The sequence below is a fragment of the Periplaneta americana genome, chromosome 6 (genome assembly GCF_040183065.1).
Source record: "Periplaneta americana isolate PAMFEO1 chromosome 6, P.americana_PAMFEO1_priV1, whole genome shotgun sequence".
NCBI lineage: Eukaryota > Metazoa > Arthropoda > Insecta > Blattodea > Blattidae > Periplaneta > Periplaneta americana.
The window spans coordinates 138,203,047-138,224,614 of record NC_091122.1 but is presented as its reverse complement, the minus strand read 5'-3'; the positions used below and the strand labels follow the sequence as shown (position 1 = coordinate 138,224,614).

Here is a 21,568-nt window from a genome sequence, read left to right as displayed (position 1 = left end):
TTATTCATATGTAGCATAATTTTCTTGCTGACTGGGTAAAGGAAGAATGTTCAGTTACAGTGTTTATATCAAACTTCGAGGTAAAAATACTTTTAATGTTAATATATTTTAGATTTTCAGTAATATTCTTATTTCTTTAGGCCTATATATTGTATCGAGTATTTGAAATACAAATGTATTTTGAGTATTTGAAATACAAATGTATTTTGATTAATTTTTTAAAAGTATTTTGTATTTGTATTTCAAATACAATTTTTTTAAGTATTTTGTATTTGTATTTGAAATACTTGGATGTCAGTATTTTGCCCAGCCCTGAAGATAGCAATACATGCAGATTGTAAAATCCATACTTGGAAAGTTGCGAGCACTGGGATAAAATATGAACTTGAAGTTACATTCTTTTGCACACTCATTTCGACTGCTTCAAAGAAAAATTGACTAGTGAAGAACAGTGAGAGAGATTACATCATAACATAAAAGAGATGGAAACGAGATACCAGAATCAATGGGATATCTTATTCATATTGACTGCCTGCTCTTGGCCTTTAATGAAAGATAACCCTCGTCAGGACCACAAATGCAAATCATTTCAGCATTGGTTTGTATGCAACAAAGTGGAGAAGAAAATCATTTGTGTAGGCCAAGTCTAAATTTTTGTTTAATCCTAAGTGATTTATTTTAAAGTGTTATATCTGTATTACTGAAATTTTATATTTTTTTATAGTGTGGTTATTAATTAGAAATCACTAAGTCATTAAATATTTAATTTCCATATTGTAAAAATATCTTGCATGATACAGAAATATGGTAAGCAGATTTTAATACCAAAATCAGGTTTAGACAGCTTTTGAACCTGCTGCAAAACAAAAATTAATTTCGCAGACCTATGTTATTAACAATGATTTAATAAATACATTTACGTTTATCTATCTCAAAATTACTCTGTAGAATATACATCGCAAAGAAATCCAAAGAAGTTTCAGTTTTAAGGTAAAATTTCTATTACAAGCATAAAGGTCTTTCTGTGTTATAATATTAAATGTCGAATCCATAATTACATAAATTATCGTAATATTACCTTTGATTGGTGTTATTTCTTAATGTATGTGTATATGTCCACGGGAAGGAGGAGTGAGAAGAGAGAATTTCATTCAGCAGGTGGGTTTACATTCCAGAGGTACTTCAGACAGTTCCCTGTCACCAAATCTACAAACTCTCGGGGAGGAAGAGCTGTGTCTTGTTCTAGACTTCCTCGATGTTATTTACTGCTTCATAGTTTAGGTGGACATTTATTTTGTATAGAAAAAGCTGTAAATTTGAGGAGCATTGTTTCAAAACGTGTTTTATCATTCTTAAAAAGTTGAACATGTAGCATTTTTTTTTTTTAATTCTATGAACACAGAATTCAAAGATGCAGTGATAACGTAACAAAACGAGTTTTCTCCCATCTTAAAGTTAAAAAGTGTTGGTTGGAGCAGACTGAATTTTTCACTTTACAAAATAATACTAAGATGGGAAAGCTAATTTTGAAAAGATGCTCCTCATTTGGCTTGCCATCTCCATTTAGCATTATGGAAGCACTTATGTCAATCTGTATGAAGAGAAATGTTGCAAAGGAGAAAGGTAGAGTGAAATGTGTTGATTTATAAAGCTGAGGGAAACATCCTCATTCTCAGACTTCTCAATTACAAGTACAGTCAAACCTCCATACAACAAAGATCAATATAACAATAAACCCACATTAAACGATATTTTTTTATGGTCCCAGCAAATTTGCTATATAAATAATGTTAAATATACCTCACTATAGCGATGAAGCAATTTTAGAAACAACCTGTTACAATGATACTTACTTATGGCTTTTAAGGAACCCGGAGGTTCTTTGCCGCCCTCACATAAGCCTCCATTGGTCCCTGTTACAATGATATGTACTTTTAACTGCAAAATTTTTCATAAATCGGCATCTTGGTCTTGCGGACAGTAGCAGGTAAAAGGTTCTTGACCTGAGAGTGGGAATTTCGACAAAGGGATGGATGTGTAACTAGTCTTCCTACTTATTTTCCAGTGTACAGGTGACGAGGTGGGAGTAAGTAGGCATGGCGATGGATTCTGCTAAATGGAAATCAATAAGCTTGGAAACTAAATTGGTCTTATTTAAAGATTTGGATGAAGGAATGAAACAGACAGTAGTTTCACAAAAATATGGATTTTCACAATCTACATTGGCTACTTCTCTTAAAAAAAAGGAAAGAAACCAAGGAAAGTGTTACGAGTGGCAAATTTGATTCAGCATGAAAACGAATGAAGACGGTACTTTCAGATGATGTGGACAGTGCTAGAATAAAGTGGTTCATGCATTAGTGTTTATGGAGTGCAGTGATGAATCTATAATTGCAGAATGAAGGATGGGGAGATAAAAGGCAGCGAAGATGAAGATTCCCCAGATGATTGTGATTATAGTGATGTAGGAACCAAAAAGGTATCATATTTAGCACTGCTTGGACACATAGAATAATTTCAGTTTGCTGCAAGTTCTCTTCAATGTGTTACAAAGGAACAACTAATTGTTTTGGAATCTTTAAGGTCGGTGTTTATTAAAGAGGCTATCAAGAGCAAAAAGCAAAGAAAAATTTCAGTTTTCTTTAAAAAACAGATGTATGCAGTAATACTCTACTGTATTAAATCTACTTCTGCAGTATGTAAGTACATTAATGTGTGATTTATTATATTTAGTTCCTTTACATGTTACCTGCTAGTATTATCCTGTAGATTAAACAGTACTCTGCTTGCACTTTTTATCATATGTGATAAATCAGACCCTCAATATAACAATAACCCTGATATAACAATATAACCTGCTAGGGCCCGCAAACGGAGCTCTGACTGTATCTACTATAATTAATAACGAAGATCAGACGCGATAATAAGGGCATTCTGGCACTAAGATTCTGAAATGGTTATCAAACATACGTTTATTTGGAATGCAACTATTGCAAGATTTTCTCCATATGCCCTAATTATGGTGTCGTCGAAGTTCACCTTGCTGTATAGAAACCTTTAAAACAGACTTGTTCGACAAAAGCTGAGCCTTAATTTTTTTTCCTTGAGTTGGGGGGGGGGGGAGGGGGGAAGAGGTTATTTAACGACGCTGTATCAACTACTGGGTTATTTAATGTCTGTGGAATTGGTGATTGCAAGTTGGTATTTGGCGTGTGAAGGACAAGAATTCAACTTGTGGTTGGGGGAAACCTCGAAAAAAACACAACCATGTTATCAGTCCAAGGTGGGAATCGAACCCATGCCTGAGCAGAGCCTCGGATCAGCACACTAATACGCCTGCAGCCTGAGCTATGCTGGTAGCTGCCTTCATGTATGTATTAGACCACTGGTCATCAGTACTCGCTGAAGTGGGTATCGCATAAGGAGTGTATTGGAATATGCACCATCATACAGAAGGGAGAGGGAGAAAGCAGCCATAACTTGTGCGGCGATCAGTAGCTGTAAACGAAGACACTATTTGCAGCAACTTTACTTTAAACATTATTATATCGTAACTTCTAAGATAGTCAGTCAATCGTGCTGTAATTTTTAGGATTCATTGATAAATATCTAAGAAAAGCATGGAAAAAATTCGAAATCAAAATCTTTGTTGGAAAGTGAGAAAGAAAATACTAACTTCGAAGTGACCTCAAAAGTTGGTAAGCAGCAAACTTTTTTATTTTTCACTTTAGATGGGGGGGGGGGGGAAGGTCAAAGCGAGAGAAATGTTTAAAAAGAATGAAAATTAGTTTTAAAAATAGTTGCTATTCACAATCTTAGCTAGTTTCTGTGTTACGACTAGTTAAACAAAGGAGTAGTTTCGTCTGTTAGAACTGCGGAATCTCATAGAAATCATTGCGGTGATTTCAAATTTGTTTCCATTGTTTAAAGTTTTCAAGTTAATCGTGAGTTTTGAAATTTAATAACAATAGTTCTATTACATAAATAACATTCATGCTGATTAAACACTAGTATGACATACTTTGAAATTCAGAAAAATGAAATCATAGTAGTGGTTTTATATTATTATTGGTATTAGTGTCACTATTATTATTATTATTATTATTATTATTATTATTATTATTATTATTATTATTATTATTATTATTATTATTATGTGGACTGAAGTTGTCTTGTTTTATTTTCCTGCTCTAGTGCAAGAGCAATTCCACTTCAAACCTATCAAGATTTCATATTGCTATCTCCAATTCTTTTTTTATTTTTCGAGCACTTTTAACTCTAAAATAAATTTGATTCGTGTATATTTTTTTTATAGAAATCTAATTTCGGCAGATATTATACTACGAAATTTTCGATAAACCATTCGTACCAATTCCTCGGATCTATCTCTCTCCGGTTCTAATCATTCATATTATTTAGTCTTGGACTCAGATGAAAGGTAAAAATCCCAGTGAAATAATGAGATAGTCTACATATCAGGATTTGTGGCTTGTCCACATCTTTCACTGGACCCCTCAATAATTTCAGAAGACCTATATTTTTAGGTTATTGACTTATAAACGAACATGCTGAGTATTTATTAATTATATAAAATATACTTATTTTAATGCATGTATGAACATTGTATCATTAAACTATTATTGCCGACGTAATTTCTGGCAAGAAAGAAACCCCAACACTGGAATATTGCATACCTGCCAGTAGTCACGGTTGCATACTAGTGCATCTCTTATCTGTGGGGACCTCTTGGAATGTATAGTAGAAGATTTTAGGAAATTTGGTGGGGTTCATTCTCTCAACACGTTTCTTTCATTGGTATCTGTACTGACTTAATTATTGGACAATGGGTTCAATTCTTATAGTTCTTTCAGAATGTCATTTCTTTGGTGTTCAAATAACATTCTGCAGTTTGTCTCATGAATCTCATCTCGACTGCCATCAGCCTTCCTTAGGGTCCATGTCTCATTGACATAAGCCAGTATTTGTCTAACTGTTTTATAGACTCGAAACATTTCGTATTTTTGTACTTGAGAGCGTTTAAATACATTATTAATAAAATTACACCTCTTAACTTTTTATGGATTTTTAAATGATGTTGTTATTGTTGTTGGCCAATGCTAAGGATCTTGGATTTCTTCCATTCTCTTGTGATTGTTAAATGTTGACTGACTTATCACCACATTAATATATGAAGGGGTAAGAATGAGATAGTCCAAAGCCACACTTTGAATAAAAACGGTCTTTTGTGCGAGTTCACTTCTTACACAGATGACGTAAGTATATGCCAAAGAAATTATGATACAGCAACTAATAGCGTTGGACTCTAAACCTTCAATATGCTCTCCTGTAAAATAATGTCTATGTGGCTTAGGACTATATCAGCCCTTCATATGACAAATTTATATGTTCAATTAAGCATTCTCTTAAGGTGCATATGTACAGTCTTAGAAAAAAGTTTTGTCGCACAGTCACTTTGTAAGTCCCAGAAAGGAGGCAGTGCGCATGATCAAACATATAACGAAACAAAACTAATTTTATTACCTCAACTAGTCCTCTTATGATCCAGGTCGCACGTCCTCTGATCATGCGCACTGCCTCCTTTCTAGGACTTACAAAGTATCTGTGTGACAAAACTTTTTTCTAAGACTGTACATAATTGAAATCTGAAGTTGACTTTCGCGTCTCGATTCATTAAATACTGCAATAAATTGTCATACATACATCTTCACACTCTTTTCTAGTTTATACATCTGTATGTTTGTGTAATATTCTGTAACTTTCAAATTTTTAATTTAAAGAATCTCAGTATTAAAATTAGTCTGTTCAGTACTGGTAGTCTTTGAATTTTAGTAATGATTGTTAAATATATAGTTAGAAACCTTATCTTTCATTTTCATTTCATTTATTATATTCCACAGATCTTACATCAGCTTCGTAGTTTTGAGATGTGGAACAAGAGTACAAAAACATTTACATACATAGTAAGCAGATTAATTCACTAAGTCCACTTTGGACAGCATCTGGTTCATGGTTCACACACGACTAGAGAAAGGATGTTTATTTTGCACCTAATTTATTCTTGAATATATCTTGGTTATAGATTATTCATAACACTTGATCTATAAACAGACAGAAAAAGGAAAAACAAACAAACAAAACAAAGGAAAAACAGAGCGGAGTCGTGCATAAGAAATTCCTTCATCCATTTGCCCGAACTTTCGAAGGTATTTTTCCTCTAATGTAGTGACGTGTCTGCAGTACCCACTCCAGTTCTCTGCTATCTCAACAGAAAAGCCTTTTATTGTGAAGATTTCTAAGTTAAAATAATGTCTCCCATCGTGTTGTGTGCGCCAATAGGCTATAGTGTTTCATCTTATCCCAGGCCAACTCAATTGCAATGAGGTCGCAGTTGTAAAGAGGTAAATGAAGGACTCTATGACCATGTGCTTCGAAAAAGCTTGTCTACCTGGCATTCCTTTGTCATGTGTTTATCGAGGCTCACCTCGCTCATGGCCAAGTACTTAGCCTCTCTACCCTCAACTATGCCAATCCGGGTTCGATCCCCATCTGGGTCATGGAGGAATTTGTGATAAGCAAAGCGGGTTGTGCCGTTTCCCCTCACAATTATCATCATTCCACCAATACTCAGTTACTATTAGTCTGTATCTCAAGCTGGGCCTCCAGAGCAAGTAAAAAAAATGCTGAAAGTTGTGCATATATTGTTCAATAAATAGGCCTACTATTAATAAATCCCTAAGGACAGTCCTGCTCATAGTGGCATTATAATACTAGCAACTTATATTAACCCATTATGCCATTCTCGGTAGGCCTATACAAATTATCGAACATAATTATTACAACTGTACTTTCTAAACATTACATACCTATTCTTTCCCGGAATAATGCGAGATTCATTTGGTTGTAATTGAACTTTAATTCCCTTCACAGAATTAATCCTTTTGCCAGAGTATTTAGCCCCTTTCTTATACACCTTATCAAGAGGTTCCAGCAAACATTCCTTTAATTTTTTCCTTCTCACAATGCTTAATGATATTTTGCATTAATTTCCCTTTTACTAATGTCGATAATGTTACATTTCCTTTGCAGTAGTGTGATTTTACCATAAATGCTGTACTGTTGCTGCTCCATTTTCAATGTTAACACTGCTGGTACACAATGAAGAAAATAGTTCTATGTTTTTTGACAAGAGATTGTGATGCAGAGCATGTGCATACTACTCTTTTGGCTCCACTCCCATTATGAGCTTCCTTCCTTCTGCCCCCTCTGTCCCCACTCAGGAAGTTCAAGAAGACTTGGGACAACAGTCGTGTAGCCCAGTTTGAGTGACATCCAATTTCAAACCAAGAAATTTTGTGTTTATAGATTCTTTGAGATCAATTCCATTTAATTTAATATTGTAAAAAAATTGAGCACTGTTATGTGTACTAAATTTGATTACACTGGTTTTATCAACATTGTGCTAGTTTGTTTGTACTAAACCATTCCTTAATTTTAACACCCTATTAGAAGTGTTTATAAAGCGATCACATTTTTTATTTGAGATAATCACAATTGTATCATCTGCAAATAAGATTATTTAGGATAAATTATTTATGGTTGAGAGGGAATCAATGTAAACTATTACTTAGTATGTTATCGTCTCCAGAGAATTTCTTTTATACACCTTGATTACATATTTTCAACACTTGTACCACTAATGATTTGTTAAATTTGTTATATATAAATAAATTTTTTGACTTTCCTGTGTGAACCCCGAAAAGACAAAGTATATGATTATGTCTCGTGACCAGAATATTGTACAAAATGAAAATATAAAAATTGGAGCTATTTATCCTTCGAAGAGGTGGAAAAATTCAAATATCTTGGAGCAACAGTAACAAATATAAATGACACTCGGTAGGAAGTTAAACACAGAATATGGGAAATGCCTATTATTATTCAGTTGAGAAGCTTTTGTCATCTAGTCTGCTGTCAAAAAATCTGAAAGTTAGAATTTATAAAACAGTTATATTACAGGTTGTTCTGTACGGTTGTGAAACTTGGACTCCCACTTTGAGAGAGGAACAGAGATTAAGGTGAGAAGGTGCTTAGGAAAATATTTGGGGCTAAGAGGGATGAAGTTACAGGAGAATGGAGAAAGTTACACAACGCAGAATTGCACGCATTGTATTCTTCACCTGACATAATTAGGAACATTAAATCCCGACATTTGAGATGGGCGGGGCATGTAGCATGTATGGGGAATCCAGAAATGCATATAGAGTTTTAGTTTGGAGGCCGGAGGGAAAAAGACCTTTGGGGAGGCCGAGACGTAGATGGGAGATAATATTAAAATGGTTTTGAGGGAGGTGAGATATGATGATAGAGACTGGAATAGTCTTGCACAGGATAGGGACCGATGCCGGGCTTATGTGAGGGTGGCAATGAACCTGCGGGTACCTTAAAAGCCATTTGTAAGTACGTATAATATAATTACCGATGTACAAAGTGTGGATACTTTTTGTGAAGAGAAGTCTTTGTTATACATGTTGATTACACACTTTTAACACTTTGTATCACTTAAGAATTTAGTTACAATTTTCTAGTGTTAAAAATTACTAAATCCTTAAAAGTGTTTTAAGAAAAAGTTTCAATTTATAAATCTAATTGAATTATCTCTATGAAAATTAACCTGTAGATAGTGTATAATTGTAATTATTAATAATTAATCAAATAGTTGTATCTATTGTGATTTGTAAATTTAAGGCAGCCGTTAGACAGTGAGCAACTGGTTGCATTCCTGGCTGAGAAGAAATTCCCTACTGAAAGATACATTGGAAGGAATGGTGAACGGGAGAAGAGTTCGGAGCAGAAGATCTCAGATGATAGACGACATTAAGATACCGGTATATGGATCATATGTGGAGACAAAGAGGAAGGCAGAAAATAGGAAAGATTGGATGCCTGCTCTAAAACATAAAAAGGGCTGACAATATGTCAACCATAAGAAAACGTAGAAAATTTAATATCATTTATTTAATCTAATGCTCAAGACATTTGGAACAACGTCATTAGTCTTCTGTCCTATTTGGTAATGTTTGTACTCAGTACCTACACACTGTTTACAAGCATGAAATATTGGTTGAAACTTATTATTAAGTCTACCATTCATCCCGGATTTTCTGGAACTGTCCTGATTTGGAGCTAAGTGGCCCATGTCCTGATGAAAACTTTTCGAGATGCTCAAACGTCCCAGTTTCTGCAGAATTTTTTTTTATTGGGTTATTTTACGACGCTGTATCAACATCTAGGTTATTTAGCGTCTGAATGATATGAAGGTGATAATGCCGGTGAAATGAGTCCAGGGTCCAGCACCGAAAGTTACTCAGCATTTGCTTGTATTGGGTTGAGGGGAAAACCCCGGAAAAAACCTCAACCAGGTAACTTGCCCCGACCGGGATTCGAACCCTGGCCACCTGGTTTTGCAGCCAGACGTGCTGACCGTTACTCCACAGGTGTGGACTTCTGCAGAATTCGTTTAAATAATTTCTTATAAAATAATTTTTTACATTACATGTTATTTTTATTTCTATGTGCCAGTATTATTTTAATAGAAAAACAGTCTGTGCTGTTATTTGTAAAGTGTTATGTATATGAGTACGATACTGACTACAGTCAACTGGAGGCATTGATTTAGAGCAAAGTGCTACTTGGGATGAGGCAGAATCATACATTGTCTTTATTGGGAAAAGTAAGCTCTGTAAAAGTATATTCAGGTAAGCTTTTCGATCAGTTTGGTATTATAAAGTCAGTAATTACAGATCAATGTCAAATTAACCAGGAGTTTTGATTCTCTGTCATGAGATGTGCAGATGTTTATTCTTTATTCCTTAGTGTTGGCTGCTATTTTCGACATTTTGTTTTAGTCACTGAAAATGCAGCACATATTAAATCAGCGGCTCTTCTTTGTGAAGCAACACTGGATTACGAATTCAATTACAGCTACTCAAAGGGCATACCAGAGAGAATTTGGTGTTTGTAATCCCCCCCCCCCCCCAAAGAAACACAATACTGGGACTGGTAAACAAATTGGAAACAACTGGATCTCTGGTGAGTGAAAAAGGCAAACATCGTTCATCTAGGCTGCCCATGGTTGTTGTGGAAGTCCAGGCACAACTGGAGTGATCACCCTGTAAGTCATTAAAACGTGGTCAGTAACATGGAATGACGTGTTGAGTTATGCCTTATGCAGGATGGAGGACATTTTCAACATTTGCTATAGAGGTTAGAAATCTCCCAAATATATTCTACATTTGAGGTAATTATAAAAAATAATGGCTAGCATCATTAGTTTTGAAATAAACCATCATCATCATCTTCCTAACAAGTATTAGGCCAAGTGGCCTGTTACGGTCTCAAACTAGAATTTTCAGTCCCATTGGACAGCCTAGAGATCTTTTGCCATATGGATGGTAATGAAACAGTGCTTTTGGAATTCTGCATCGATTCATTCGTTCGAGATGACCCTTCCACTGAAGTTTATATTTGCTGATGAACTGTATAATGGGTTCTATTTGAAGTTCTTGCATTATGTCCTCATTTTTTTTATGATCCCAGCGAGTATATCCAGCTGTTGCTCTCATAAACCTCATCTCACTTGCTGTTATTCTACTGATTTTGAAATAAATAACGAAAGAAATGTGTTAGTTCTATATAAATAATTATGTATACGGTAATGCTGAAATACATGTAATCTTGCTAGCAGTTACCAATCTCATCTACAGAATAAATTCCTTTACAAAAGCCGTAATACTGGCAGACTCGAGAGCTGCCATCATCCAGTCTCATCAAACCAGCCCACAGAAACATCAACCACAACCGAGATAAAGCAATCCCTAAAATACCTCAGGAGAAGAAATAAGGAGGTTGTGTTCCAATGGATAGGCGTACCCTTTGTTGTAGGAATCGAGGGCAATGAATCAGCTGACTTATTGGCCAAGAAAGAAACACAATTACAACTCGGAGTCATGAAAAAGTTTGTTCACAGAAGAATTTTGGAAGATTATAAAACAGTCTTTTAAGAAACGTGAAAACATTCAAGATGGCCTGAAAGCCATTCAGTACCAGACCAAGAAAGGAAGTAGTGGCCAAATTTAGATTAGCACCAGGACATGGCTGAACACCTTAAAAAGATGTATACAATACAATACAAGATAGAAATATTTAGAAAAGACAAATGCCCCATTTGTAGTGCCGATGTTAAGAACTCGGACAATCTATATGCTCAGGTTTAGATGCACTCTCAGAGACAAGGAAATATTTGTAAATTGAGGGGTTACGTGGACTAACAACCTAAGTGACTTTAAGTCGTTATTTCACAGATCACGTTTTCCGACACCCTCGTGTGTGCTTTATATTGTAACAAAATATCGTTTCTCTACCTTACTCCTAGAGGGCAGCAGAAGCAGCGTTGTATGAGTATGCGAGAGATCCATCATCCCTTAGCTGGTTCTTACCGACTGGCAACGTGCGTTGTGTCTGTTCAGTGTAAACACAAATGGAGACCGATTCTGACAATGAAAGTGGTGATGTGTGTGGAAGTACTACATCTACGAGAGGTGTGAAAAGAAAAATAAGGAGAAGTAGTTGGAAAAAGGAAAGTGCACAGAAGAAACATTACATTTCAAGGAGCGGTAAAAGAATACCTGCTAAACGATTGTGAAAACATGTTGTAAATTGAATTGTGCAGGTAAATTCAGTCATCTTGATCAGCAGAGACTTTTCAGTGGATTTTGGAGTATTGGAGAAAAACAACTGCAGGACACAATGTTGTTAGGTTACAATGAAAAAAAAAAAAACAATACCTATCCGTAACACAAGGAAACCTACATCTGGAAGAAGTCGTGAGTATTCATTTGTATACAACGTGAAATTAGAGGGCACTAATGTCACTGTATGTAAAGGATTTTTACTAAAAGTTTTGCAAATTACAGAAGCCCGTATGAAAACATTTCAGCAAGCTTTGAAAGTGGGGGCCGTTGCTACAACTGAAAATCGTGGAAAACACACAAATCGACCAAGGACGATTGATCAAGAAATATGGGATATGGTAAACGTACAATGGAGTTTATTCCCTTCTAAGACGGTACTTTGATGATCCCACTTTAAATGTTGTCACTTTGTTTAAGTCCTTCCAGCAATATTACTTTGAACAAAAAGGAAAAACTTTGTCAATGAAATATAAACTTATCATGAATTCTTCAGAGAAAACAGCTGTTACAGTTTTAGAAAACCAAGATCTGATATTTATGACTACTGTAGGGAAACTGAACTTAAGTTAAATGTCAATCCCAATGACCCAAGGAAAATCGACTATGGAATTCATCTTAGAAACTTTCAGAAGTACAACAGTCTTAAACAGGAATATCTTGAAAAAGTGAAGAATTGTGCGAATGAAGATGCAGATACTCTTGTACTAGAATTTGATTTTAGTCAAAATTTGGCAATTCCGAGGCTTAATGTAACAGCGCAATTATATAAGCGACTTATGTGGATGTATGTTTTTAACATCCATTGTCATAATGATGCCTCTAGTAAATTTTATTGTTTCTTGGTGTGCGAGGCAAAAAAAATCCTAGTTCAGTATGTTCTTTCCTATATGACTTTCTTACACATAAACTAGAAGTGTTGCACAATGTGAAAAGTGTTATACTATTTTCAGATTCGTGTGGTGGCCAAAACAAAAACATTACAGTTGTCAACTTTTGTGCTTGGTTGTCGAAGTCTTCAAACCTAAACATTAGTCATATTTTCCCTGTTCGTGGACATTCCTACAATCAAAACGACAGGAATTTCGGAATGTATGGACAGGTACTGAAAAGGGTTCAAACCATTGAACATCCTAGCCAGTATCTAAACATCATGACTGAGTGCCGCACAAAGCCAAGTTCATTTTCGGCAGTCATGTTATCAGACATCATTGAAGACTGATCAGGACTAAGGTCGTTGTTTCTCTAGAAGCCTACTGCAAAAGGAAAAGTGTTTGGAATTCAGAAATGTGTGATTATGAAGTACACTCCAAGCTGTTTCGCAGCCTCTGAGTCATACACTGGTGTGTTTCAACCCTACAACCTCTTCCAGAAAAAAAAACATCATTTCGTTTCAGAGAAATGTAACTTAAATCTTGTGAAGGCCACTGCATCTGGACTAAAGAATGAAAAGATTGCAGATGTCATGTCCTTGTGGAAATTCGTGACAAAAGATAATGCTATGTGGCTACAGGAAATTTTGGACAGATATAAGTCTCCTCAGATTCAAACGAGCAATAATGGATCTGAAGTCACGATGAAGATAAATGAAAATCATGTTTGTTTTGTACATTAAATTTCAGGTTTAAAAACACAGAACTTTTTATTTAATATCATAAAGATGTATGAACAAAAGTAAACATAGTTCAAATATTAATATGTGTTTAATTTAACTTATATAATGAAATCATTAATTAATTTTGTATATGTTATTTTCACAGTCTAGTACGAAAGAATAGTTTATTTATGCACTTGTGTTATTTTGCAGTAAAGTAAAAAGTTAACAGAAGTGTTTGTATTCTTATGTTACATAATATTCTCCGATAGAAAACATTTATTGGTGTTCTGTGGACTAACAACTTAAAAGGAAGTCGCTATTAATAGTTTTTAAAATATTGTAGTTCAATAATAGACATTACTTGGTTACATTTTTGTGTTTAAGGAATGCTATATTGATAATATAATTTTAAAAGTTTGATGGAATATCATAAGAACACATAAAAAGTAATATCGCAATTTTCAACTGTAGTTTACTCAAAAGTATGATCTTGCACTTAAGCTGTTAGTCCACGTAACCCCTCAATTGTATTGGGATGCCAGAGTTTGTATGATCCAGTTGTAATATCATTAGTAGCCCTATTTTGTTTTTTTGTTATGAAATTGTAATTGTATTTAATGAGATGTCAGATATGTAATGGATTGAATGCCAATAATGAAGGTCATTTATATTACAACATATTTTGTTATCCTTTACTCACTAGAAAGTAGGCAACGAGACTTAGCCTAGTAATGTGTACCGGTTCTTCATGAAAAAAATATGGTAGGCTTATTATTATTATTTAACCAGCTTCCGATATAAATTTCAGTTTTCAAAGCTACGGAATATAGGTCTACCTGTATCTTTCCAAACTTCTTGCACATTTTCTATGATTAAAAGCCCATGCGATCATAGCACCTGTGTATTCACATTTATTTACTAAGAAACGAGTGTAACGAAAATGATACTTTCTTATTATAATTTTTATTTGTTTCGCAACAGTTCTGTTTTTGAGAATTCTGCACCGAATAGTCTAAAATGAAATTTCATTGCAATTACAATGTAATAACGATAGTAGGCTACATAGGCCTAGTTTCAATATATAACATTCATATTTAATGGGAAACACAGTAATGCTTTAACGCAGAACAATGAATTTCTCCTATGTTGTATAGCACAAGCCGTATTATGCTGTATTAAATTATACAATCACGGAACTATACATAATAACAATATTCCTTCATGGTATTCTTTTAAATGATGCGGTGTATGGCGATGTCGGAAGAATTCGAGTTGGTATCGAACACATTCGATACAGAGAGAGATCGATATGAAAACAACGCAATATCGTCGTGCACAGCAGGTGTTTTCGTTTTCGTGTTTGTTGTCATTTGTAAGATACGTAGAGTTTTTATTACATTTCAAGGATTTATGACGAAATATTGGAATCTACATCTATGATGAAAACCTTAAGAAGGTATGAAAATATATTCGAAAGTACAGTTAACATTTTTCATAGTATTTAGTGTTGGATTTTAATGCCATCTTGTGACCTTATTTTGGGAGACAACGGATTAAATTGCCATAATGAGTAAAAAATTGTATCCGTTACTTGTATATCCTACATTCTAGGAAGTATGTGGTTAGATATAAGTAGTAAGACAAAAGTTTGCATTTTCTTCTTTCATAGATGACGATATTGGAGCATACAACAATGAAATGAGAGAGTGCCACTTAATTTGAGGTAAGTAGGTCTTCGTGATCCAGGATACTGCACAGCTTAAAGTAAGGAAGTTGAAACATCTTCAAATATCTGACAAGTATTATATGTGCATTTCTTTGGAAAACGTAGTAGAATTTTTTTCTAAATGTATGTCTAGTCTTTATGATATCTCTAATAACTGTATAATTAATTAGACATATAAGAAAATAGGGAAGTTAAATGAGGTCACTGTTGTCAAAACAGAGTGACATCTAAAGGTACTGTAATATATAACTACCTTTTTTTTAACATTGCAGGGGCTTCTGATTGACAGTAGCAGCCAACACCCTCATTAACCATGAATTTCACCACATTTGGAGGGCACTTCCCTCCTGGTTCTATACCTACAGCCACTATTCATCAGTTTGGAACAACAAAGTTTGCCCACAATGCGGGAGGACAAATGTTAAGTGTTATTGGTGGAGGAGAAGGAGCCGTACAGTATATTCGTCAAGTTGACCCCAATGGTTTCACCGTGGCACAAGGTACAGGCAACAGTCAACACCCTCAGGTACAACAGGCCCTCATTACATTGCCCATCAGTATAGGAGGTAAACCAGGTGAGCCAGGACAGCCTCAGCAGACCGTGCAGATTCAGGTTGTGAATCCGAATCCAACCACAATAGTTAATAATGGTACTGCAAATAATGGTGCTCCTAAATATCACATTTCACCATTGTCACTGCATCATTTGCCCCAAGGTGTACTAACAGTGGCATATAGTGGACAGCAGCAAGGTGGCACGGAGACAGTGCAGCTGCAAGTTCAGCATCCACAGATACAGGTGTCACAAGCCTCCAACACCTCCCCACAGTCTCAGGATATATCCAACAACAACAGCAGCAGTAACAATAACAATAATAGCAACACACAGAATCAACAGACACAAGTCTCGCTTCATCAGGCACAACAAACCCAGCAGCAAACTATTACAGTAACTGCAGGAGACAAGCAGGATCAACACCAGCAAACTTTCCCTGTTACTGTAGTAGCGTTACAACCACAGGATCTTATCCTTAGAGATGCTGTGACGGCCGTAGAATTGGCTGCGGCAAAATCTCCACATCATGATGGAACAGGAGGAAAAGACAACACTTTACAAGTAGCCATTGTGAAAACAGAAGGTGAGAAAGATTCTCAGGGAGGTGACGATTTTAATGGTTCACAGCATGCAGCAGGAGGGACAGTGACAACCATGCCTCCTACGTGGCAAAGTTTAGCAGCGCCAGGTTCAACGGTGGCTGATTATCTATCACGTCTACCTGCGTCTACCCTGCCCCTTAGCCTTCATCACTTCCTGAAGTTCTCAGCTGAAACGATCAAGCGTGAAGCTGCAATAGAATCATCACCGTTATCCAACCCGGAACTGGTAGATGCTAATCCTGCCACTAATGCTGATGGAACAATAACTGTCGCACAAGGTGTGGGAACAGCTGGAGCAAAACCTAAAAAGAAGAAGAAATATAAGAAAAAGCCACCAAAACCTCGACGACCACGGCCTGGGCAGGTGCACATTGCCACAGCACTCGATGGTACTACGTTGTTTTGCTGTCCGGAATGCCACATGGCATATCCAGAGAAGGAATTATTGGAACAGCATTTGGTTGGCCACAAGATTGAGCGAAGGTTCATTTGCGATATCTGTGGGGCTGGTCTGAAGCGCAAGGAGCATCTTGAAAGGCACAAGTTGGGCCACAACCCTGACCGGCCATTCATCTGCTCTATATGTCACAAAGGCTTCAAACGTAAGGAGCATTTGAACTTGCACTTAGTAATTCACTCAGGTGAGAAAACAGAGGTGTGCACCGAGTGTGGGAAGGGCTTTTATCGCAAAGACCACTTGCGGAAACATGCCCGTAGCCATATTGCAAAACGCGTTAAAGAAGAAATGAATAATCAGCAACAGCAGCAACAACAACAGCAGCAGCAACAGCAAGCTGCAGCTGCTGCTGCCGCTGCAACCATGGTAACCACAGTAGTGCTGCCAACAGCTGCCGAAACAGGAGCCATGATGCTTCAGCATCACCACTGAACAGACTGGACCGGTGGTGCCAACTGGCCAGAATAAAACTCTTGTGTCACAGGGTTGCTTGGAGCAGGATTCATTATTTATACTTAGTGGTGCAATAGTACGAGGTGAAGAAACCAAAGCATAAAAATATTTGAAAATATAGAAATTGTGAAATGGTTCGTTTGACCAGCCTTGTTTTGGCAGAGGTGTAACAGGTGATATTAATCGAAATCGTTACTTTTACACTTATATTGTATTCAATATCGTGTTTTATTCTTTGACGTTTACTCAGTTTGGAGATGATTTTTGAGACTGTTGTGTTTATACAATGAAATGTGCATAATTTTCGTAATGTTCGCAAGTAGCAACATCACACCCATGCAAGCTTTGAGCTTTCGAACCATTCACAGTAAATGAAGATCTGTTTATTGATTCTGTAATATTCTCACTGTCATTTTCAACAAAACTGTCATTAATTACATACCTGGCAAGTTAAATTTGCCAGTTAGTTATGTACATATATTTATCATATGTATCTTTCATAGTTTGTCTTGTTTTCGTTTGTCATCCATTGTTTCATTAGTTAAGTGCACATAATCATTCAATTAATGTTAGATCATCCCCAGTACAGGTGCTGTTAAAGATATAGGCTATGTACATTATGGGTTCCAAAAACTCACAGAAGATGAAGTAGTGTTATGTTTACTAAATACAGTGTTAAATTCAAACAGTTATTACAGTATATTCAGACCCAATTATTATTTTGATTTGCTCATAAGTACGTACATCCCCCCCCCCCCCCCCCGAAATCTGTATTATTCAATTTGAGAGATAGTTCTCTATTTATTTCTGCTATGTTTTGTAATGTTCGTAACATTTTAAGTATCTTACAATTGAGTACAGGGGGAAAAACCTGATAAGTCGCGTTTTACTGTTTTTATAAGAGAGAAGTTAAAAGTTTCTCAAGATTCATTACAGTCTATTGTCTTTGGGTTATCATTCTTCAGATTTCTTTGGATTAATGAGGTTGTTAGTCTGTGCAGTTAAACTACACAAATCTACAATACCTGAGCTATTACATGACATCTGAAACAGAGAATCGATAATTTTGGACTTACCACATTTTTCCTCCTCTGCTCTTCAGTTAGATTCCTCTCTTCCAATTTACTACGAATATATTTCAATATGAAATGTGTATTTAAATTATGAGCAATTTTATATATTTAAACCTATAGCCCTATCATAATTATCAACAATCTGATACGGTAATCTTTTTGCTCATAAGTCTGATTCCTGACATCAGTTCTACACTTTTAGTTATTGTGAAACTATTTTAAGGACTGCTACTGATGTATAGACATTTATAAAAATAAGCAATGAAGTAAATGGAAGTACTGTGTAGCTGATTCCTTTAAATGGTATTATAGTAGCTCGAAGACAAGTATTAGTTTTCCTTTAATTTTTTTTATATTACAAACAATAACTTATATACTAAATTAATGCCGTTTGTTGTATTAATCAGGAAACAAATTATTCTTGAAAGTTAGTGCTATAAATAAAATACCCGTAACTTATTTCAGAGTTACACGCAAATCAAAATCAGAACCTGTACCTACTGGGAATGCTTTAACATTCTAGAAGAATTAAATGTAGAAGGAAATTGTATATAATGCATAATCCAAGAAATGTTCATTGTTTTTTATTGCAGACTGCTGTAATAGAATTTTGATAAGCGGGTATGTAATTATCCAGTGAGAAAATACAAATGAAGCAGATCTTTTTATGGGATAGTAGATGTAAATGTTCAGGTTTGAGTGATACTTGTCAATATATTGACTGACGAAGACATCGTCTTCATTACACAAGGCAAGGCCTTGTGTGGGGTTTATTTCTGGCCAGTTGATGCCTGAACTTCGGCCTTACAAATATTATTTATATATTATATATATTATATATACATATAAATAGACTCTTAGATTCAGTTTTTTTCAGTATGTCATTTCTTATGGTTGGTGTTGAAATGTGAATTAATTGGTTGTTAATGAGAAATGAAATGACATGTGCAGCACCCGTTGGTTGTGTGAAGCAGAGAGATTATGTTGGAGTGTTGCACGTTATGACTTAAAGTCAAAGACTTGACATTTTACGAGTAAGGAAAGATTTTACAAAATGGTGTTAACAAAGCTGAATACCATGAGAGGCCATCTTCAGGTTGGTGATTTTTTTTACCATACTCTGTATAAAACTAACCAAACTTTCTACATGTGTGTGTCTAACTTATTTATAAAAAGAGAAAAAAGTTTTAAAAAATTCTAACACCCTTCTTTGTATAATGATTTTTTAGACACAAGGTATTGGTACTGAGAGAAAAGGTTATCATTTCATTATCTATGTGTGTCACATGAAATGAGCCAGAGGTGAACTAGTTGGTATGAGGGATTGGTTCACCAGGCAGGTGTGGTGATACATTATGACACACCAGACAAAGAGACTCACTTAATTATTTAAGTTATTATTAAGTGCTCCAGTTGTGGGGAATAAATGATGAACCTGATTAGCCATTATTATTTCACACCTTATTCCTTCTACTATTCCTTAAAGCAGATAATACTGGTAGTTTGAAATGAATAACAGTCACACTTTCCTTGAAATCGTTTTTATTTCAGAATGTGTTATTAAATATACATGTCATTATGGTCAAATACAACCTGCATTGTAATTATGTTCAGTAATAAATTGTATAGATCCAAATCTTAACTTTTGGAAGAGGAGAAAACTAAAAATATATATAAAAATATCGCAGACAAAATAGATACATGGACAGTTAGATTCCATGTTGCATTCCAACATCATTAATGCATGTTAGTAAAACAAGATGACCTATCTAGAAGATTCTGAAATCATGTCAGTAGCGGCCATGTTTCGCATCTTATTCATTGCGGCTAATAATGGAATAATGTGACGAATTTCTACATATTGTAGATGAGAACACGAAAAATATAAACATAATTCCCGTGCATGAAGATATAAGGCATTAAATATTTTGCGATTGCGCACCTAAGGGGTTAATTGTGCACTATTTATGATTTAACAGCTGAATTATTTATTCATTAAAGAAAATATTAAATGAATTTTAAAAGTAACTTAATATATTAAATAATTATTTTTATTGATAATAGGTAACTGTGTCAAACTGATAACTAACGAAATTAACACAAATAAATAATGCTGTATTAAATATTTGTTCAGTTTACTTGTCATTCCTTTATAATAGTTCAAATACCTGCTTCTGGGAACTGATGACATCTCACAAGCTGTCATTCTCATTTTTAAAGATGTATAGCATGTTGCATATGAGCACAAGGCGCCACTATCCTAGATAGGTTTTCTAGTCTATTAACAGCTTTCTTACACAATAGTCATTTGTGCTAGAATATTTCGTCTTGTCTGGTACATAAGAAATGCAGTACATAACAATCAGCTACTCTGTTCAGTTGCACATCATTGTTATGTCTATGTGGGAAGGGAACCTCATGTGGTTATAAATGTAATTCCTAAACTGCATAATTGCACAGTGTTTGATGCTTTACATGTCTGTATACTTGAATCTTATTTATTTTATTTACGTTGACTACAAGTTTCAACAGTTGTGACATTTTTCATTCACTCAGTATATCTATTTTCTTTCTCTTTTCAACAGAGAGCGTACTGAAATAATATTTGTTCAACATTTCTGAAAACATAAATCATACGGGTCTAAGTATTTGGTGTAACCTGTAAAAGTTCATGTAAATTTTTCATTGTGTTATTTGATGAATATGGTGTATTATGTTATAAATATTCGTAAACTTTTAAAGCAAATGAAGGTGTCAGAGAAAGGTGTTAATATTTATTTCACATATCTCTATGAATTTAGTTTGATGAGTTACTGCACAAAAATGTATGTTATTTTGAGTTCACAAAACATATAAGTGAAATCAGGATTAGTGTGGAAAAATCGTGTATGTGTCTGTTAATGTATTTCTCATAAAAGTCTAATAGCCATCATAATCTTTCGTCTGGATTTTTCATATAAGAGCAAGCAATAATAATTTTGTTCACTATCTAACGAAGCATTAAACAAACCACTGAAAATTTCTATAGAGAAGCTACAAGACTTGTGCTTCTTCTTTGAAGTACACTTACAGAAAATTGTGTTATCTATCATTTTAGAGCATACTGACTTAAATCTTTTCACATAATCGAAAATCTAAGAAATGGATTATGAAGAAGGTCAACTGAATTTTAGGGTAACTTGTTTTTGAAGACATGTTATATATTAATAATCAGTATTTGGTAACATATGTCAATTTCCTATGACTTCTGTAATCTGGTTCTTTCACATACCGTAACTTTTTATTATTATCTAAATTTATGAACATGCATTATTGGTGTAACTTTCAGAATACTGG

General features: G+C 35.0%; 1 protein-coding gene and 1 long non-coding RNA gene across 3 annotated transcripts in view; one reads left to right on the top strand and one right to left on the bottom strand.

Moving 5' to 3' along the window:
• Positions 1 to 21,568, bottom strand: part of LOC138701794 (uncharacterized) — an 80,661-nt gene that overhangs the window by 38,890 nt on the left and 20,203 nt on the right. The gene's annotated exons all lie outside the window — the stretch shown is intronic.
• On the top strand, positions 14,670 to 17,277 carry LOC138701791 (uncharacterized). Its single transcript, XM_069829052.1, has 3 exons — positions 14,670 to 14,821; positions 15,035 to 15,088; positions 15,364 to 17,277. Exon 3 carries the CDS (start codon positions 15,405 to 15,407, stop codon positions 17,136 to 17,138), a length of 1,734 nt encoding a protein of 577 aa, XP_069685153.1. The 5' UTR covers positions 14,670 to 14,821; positions 15,035 to 15,088; positions 15,364 to 15,404; the 3' UTR covers positions 17,139 to 17,277.

Coding starts and splice junctions, on each gene's coding strand:
- LOC138701791 (XM_069829052.1), top strand. CDS start 15,405: ATGAATTTCACCACATTTGGAGGGCACTTCCCTCCTGGTTCTATACCT.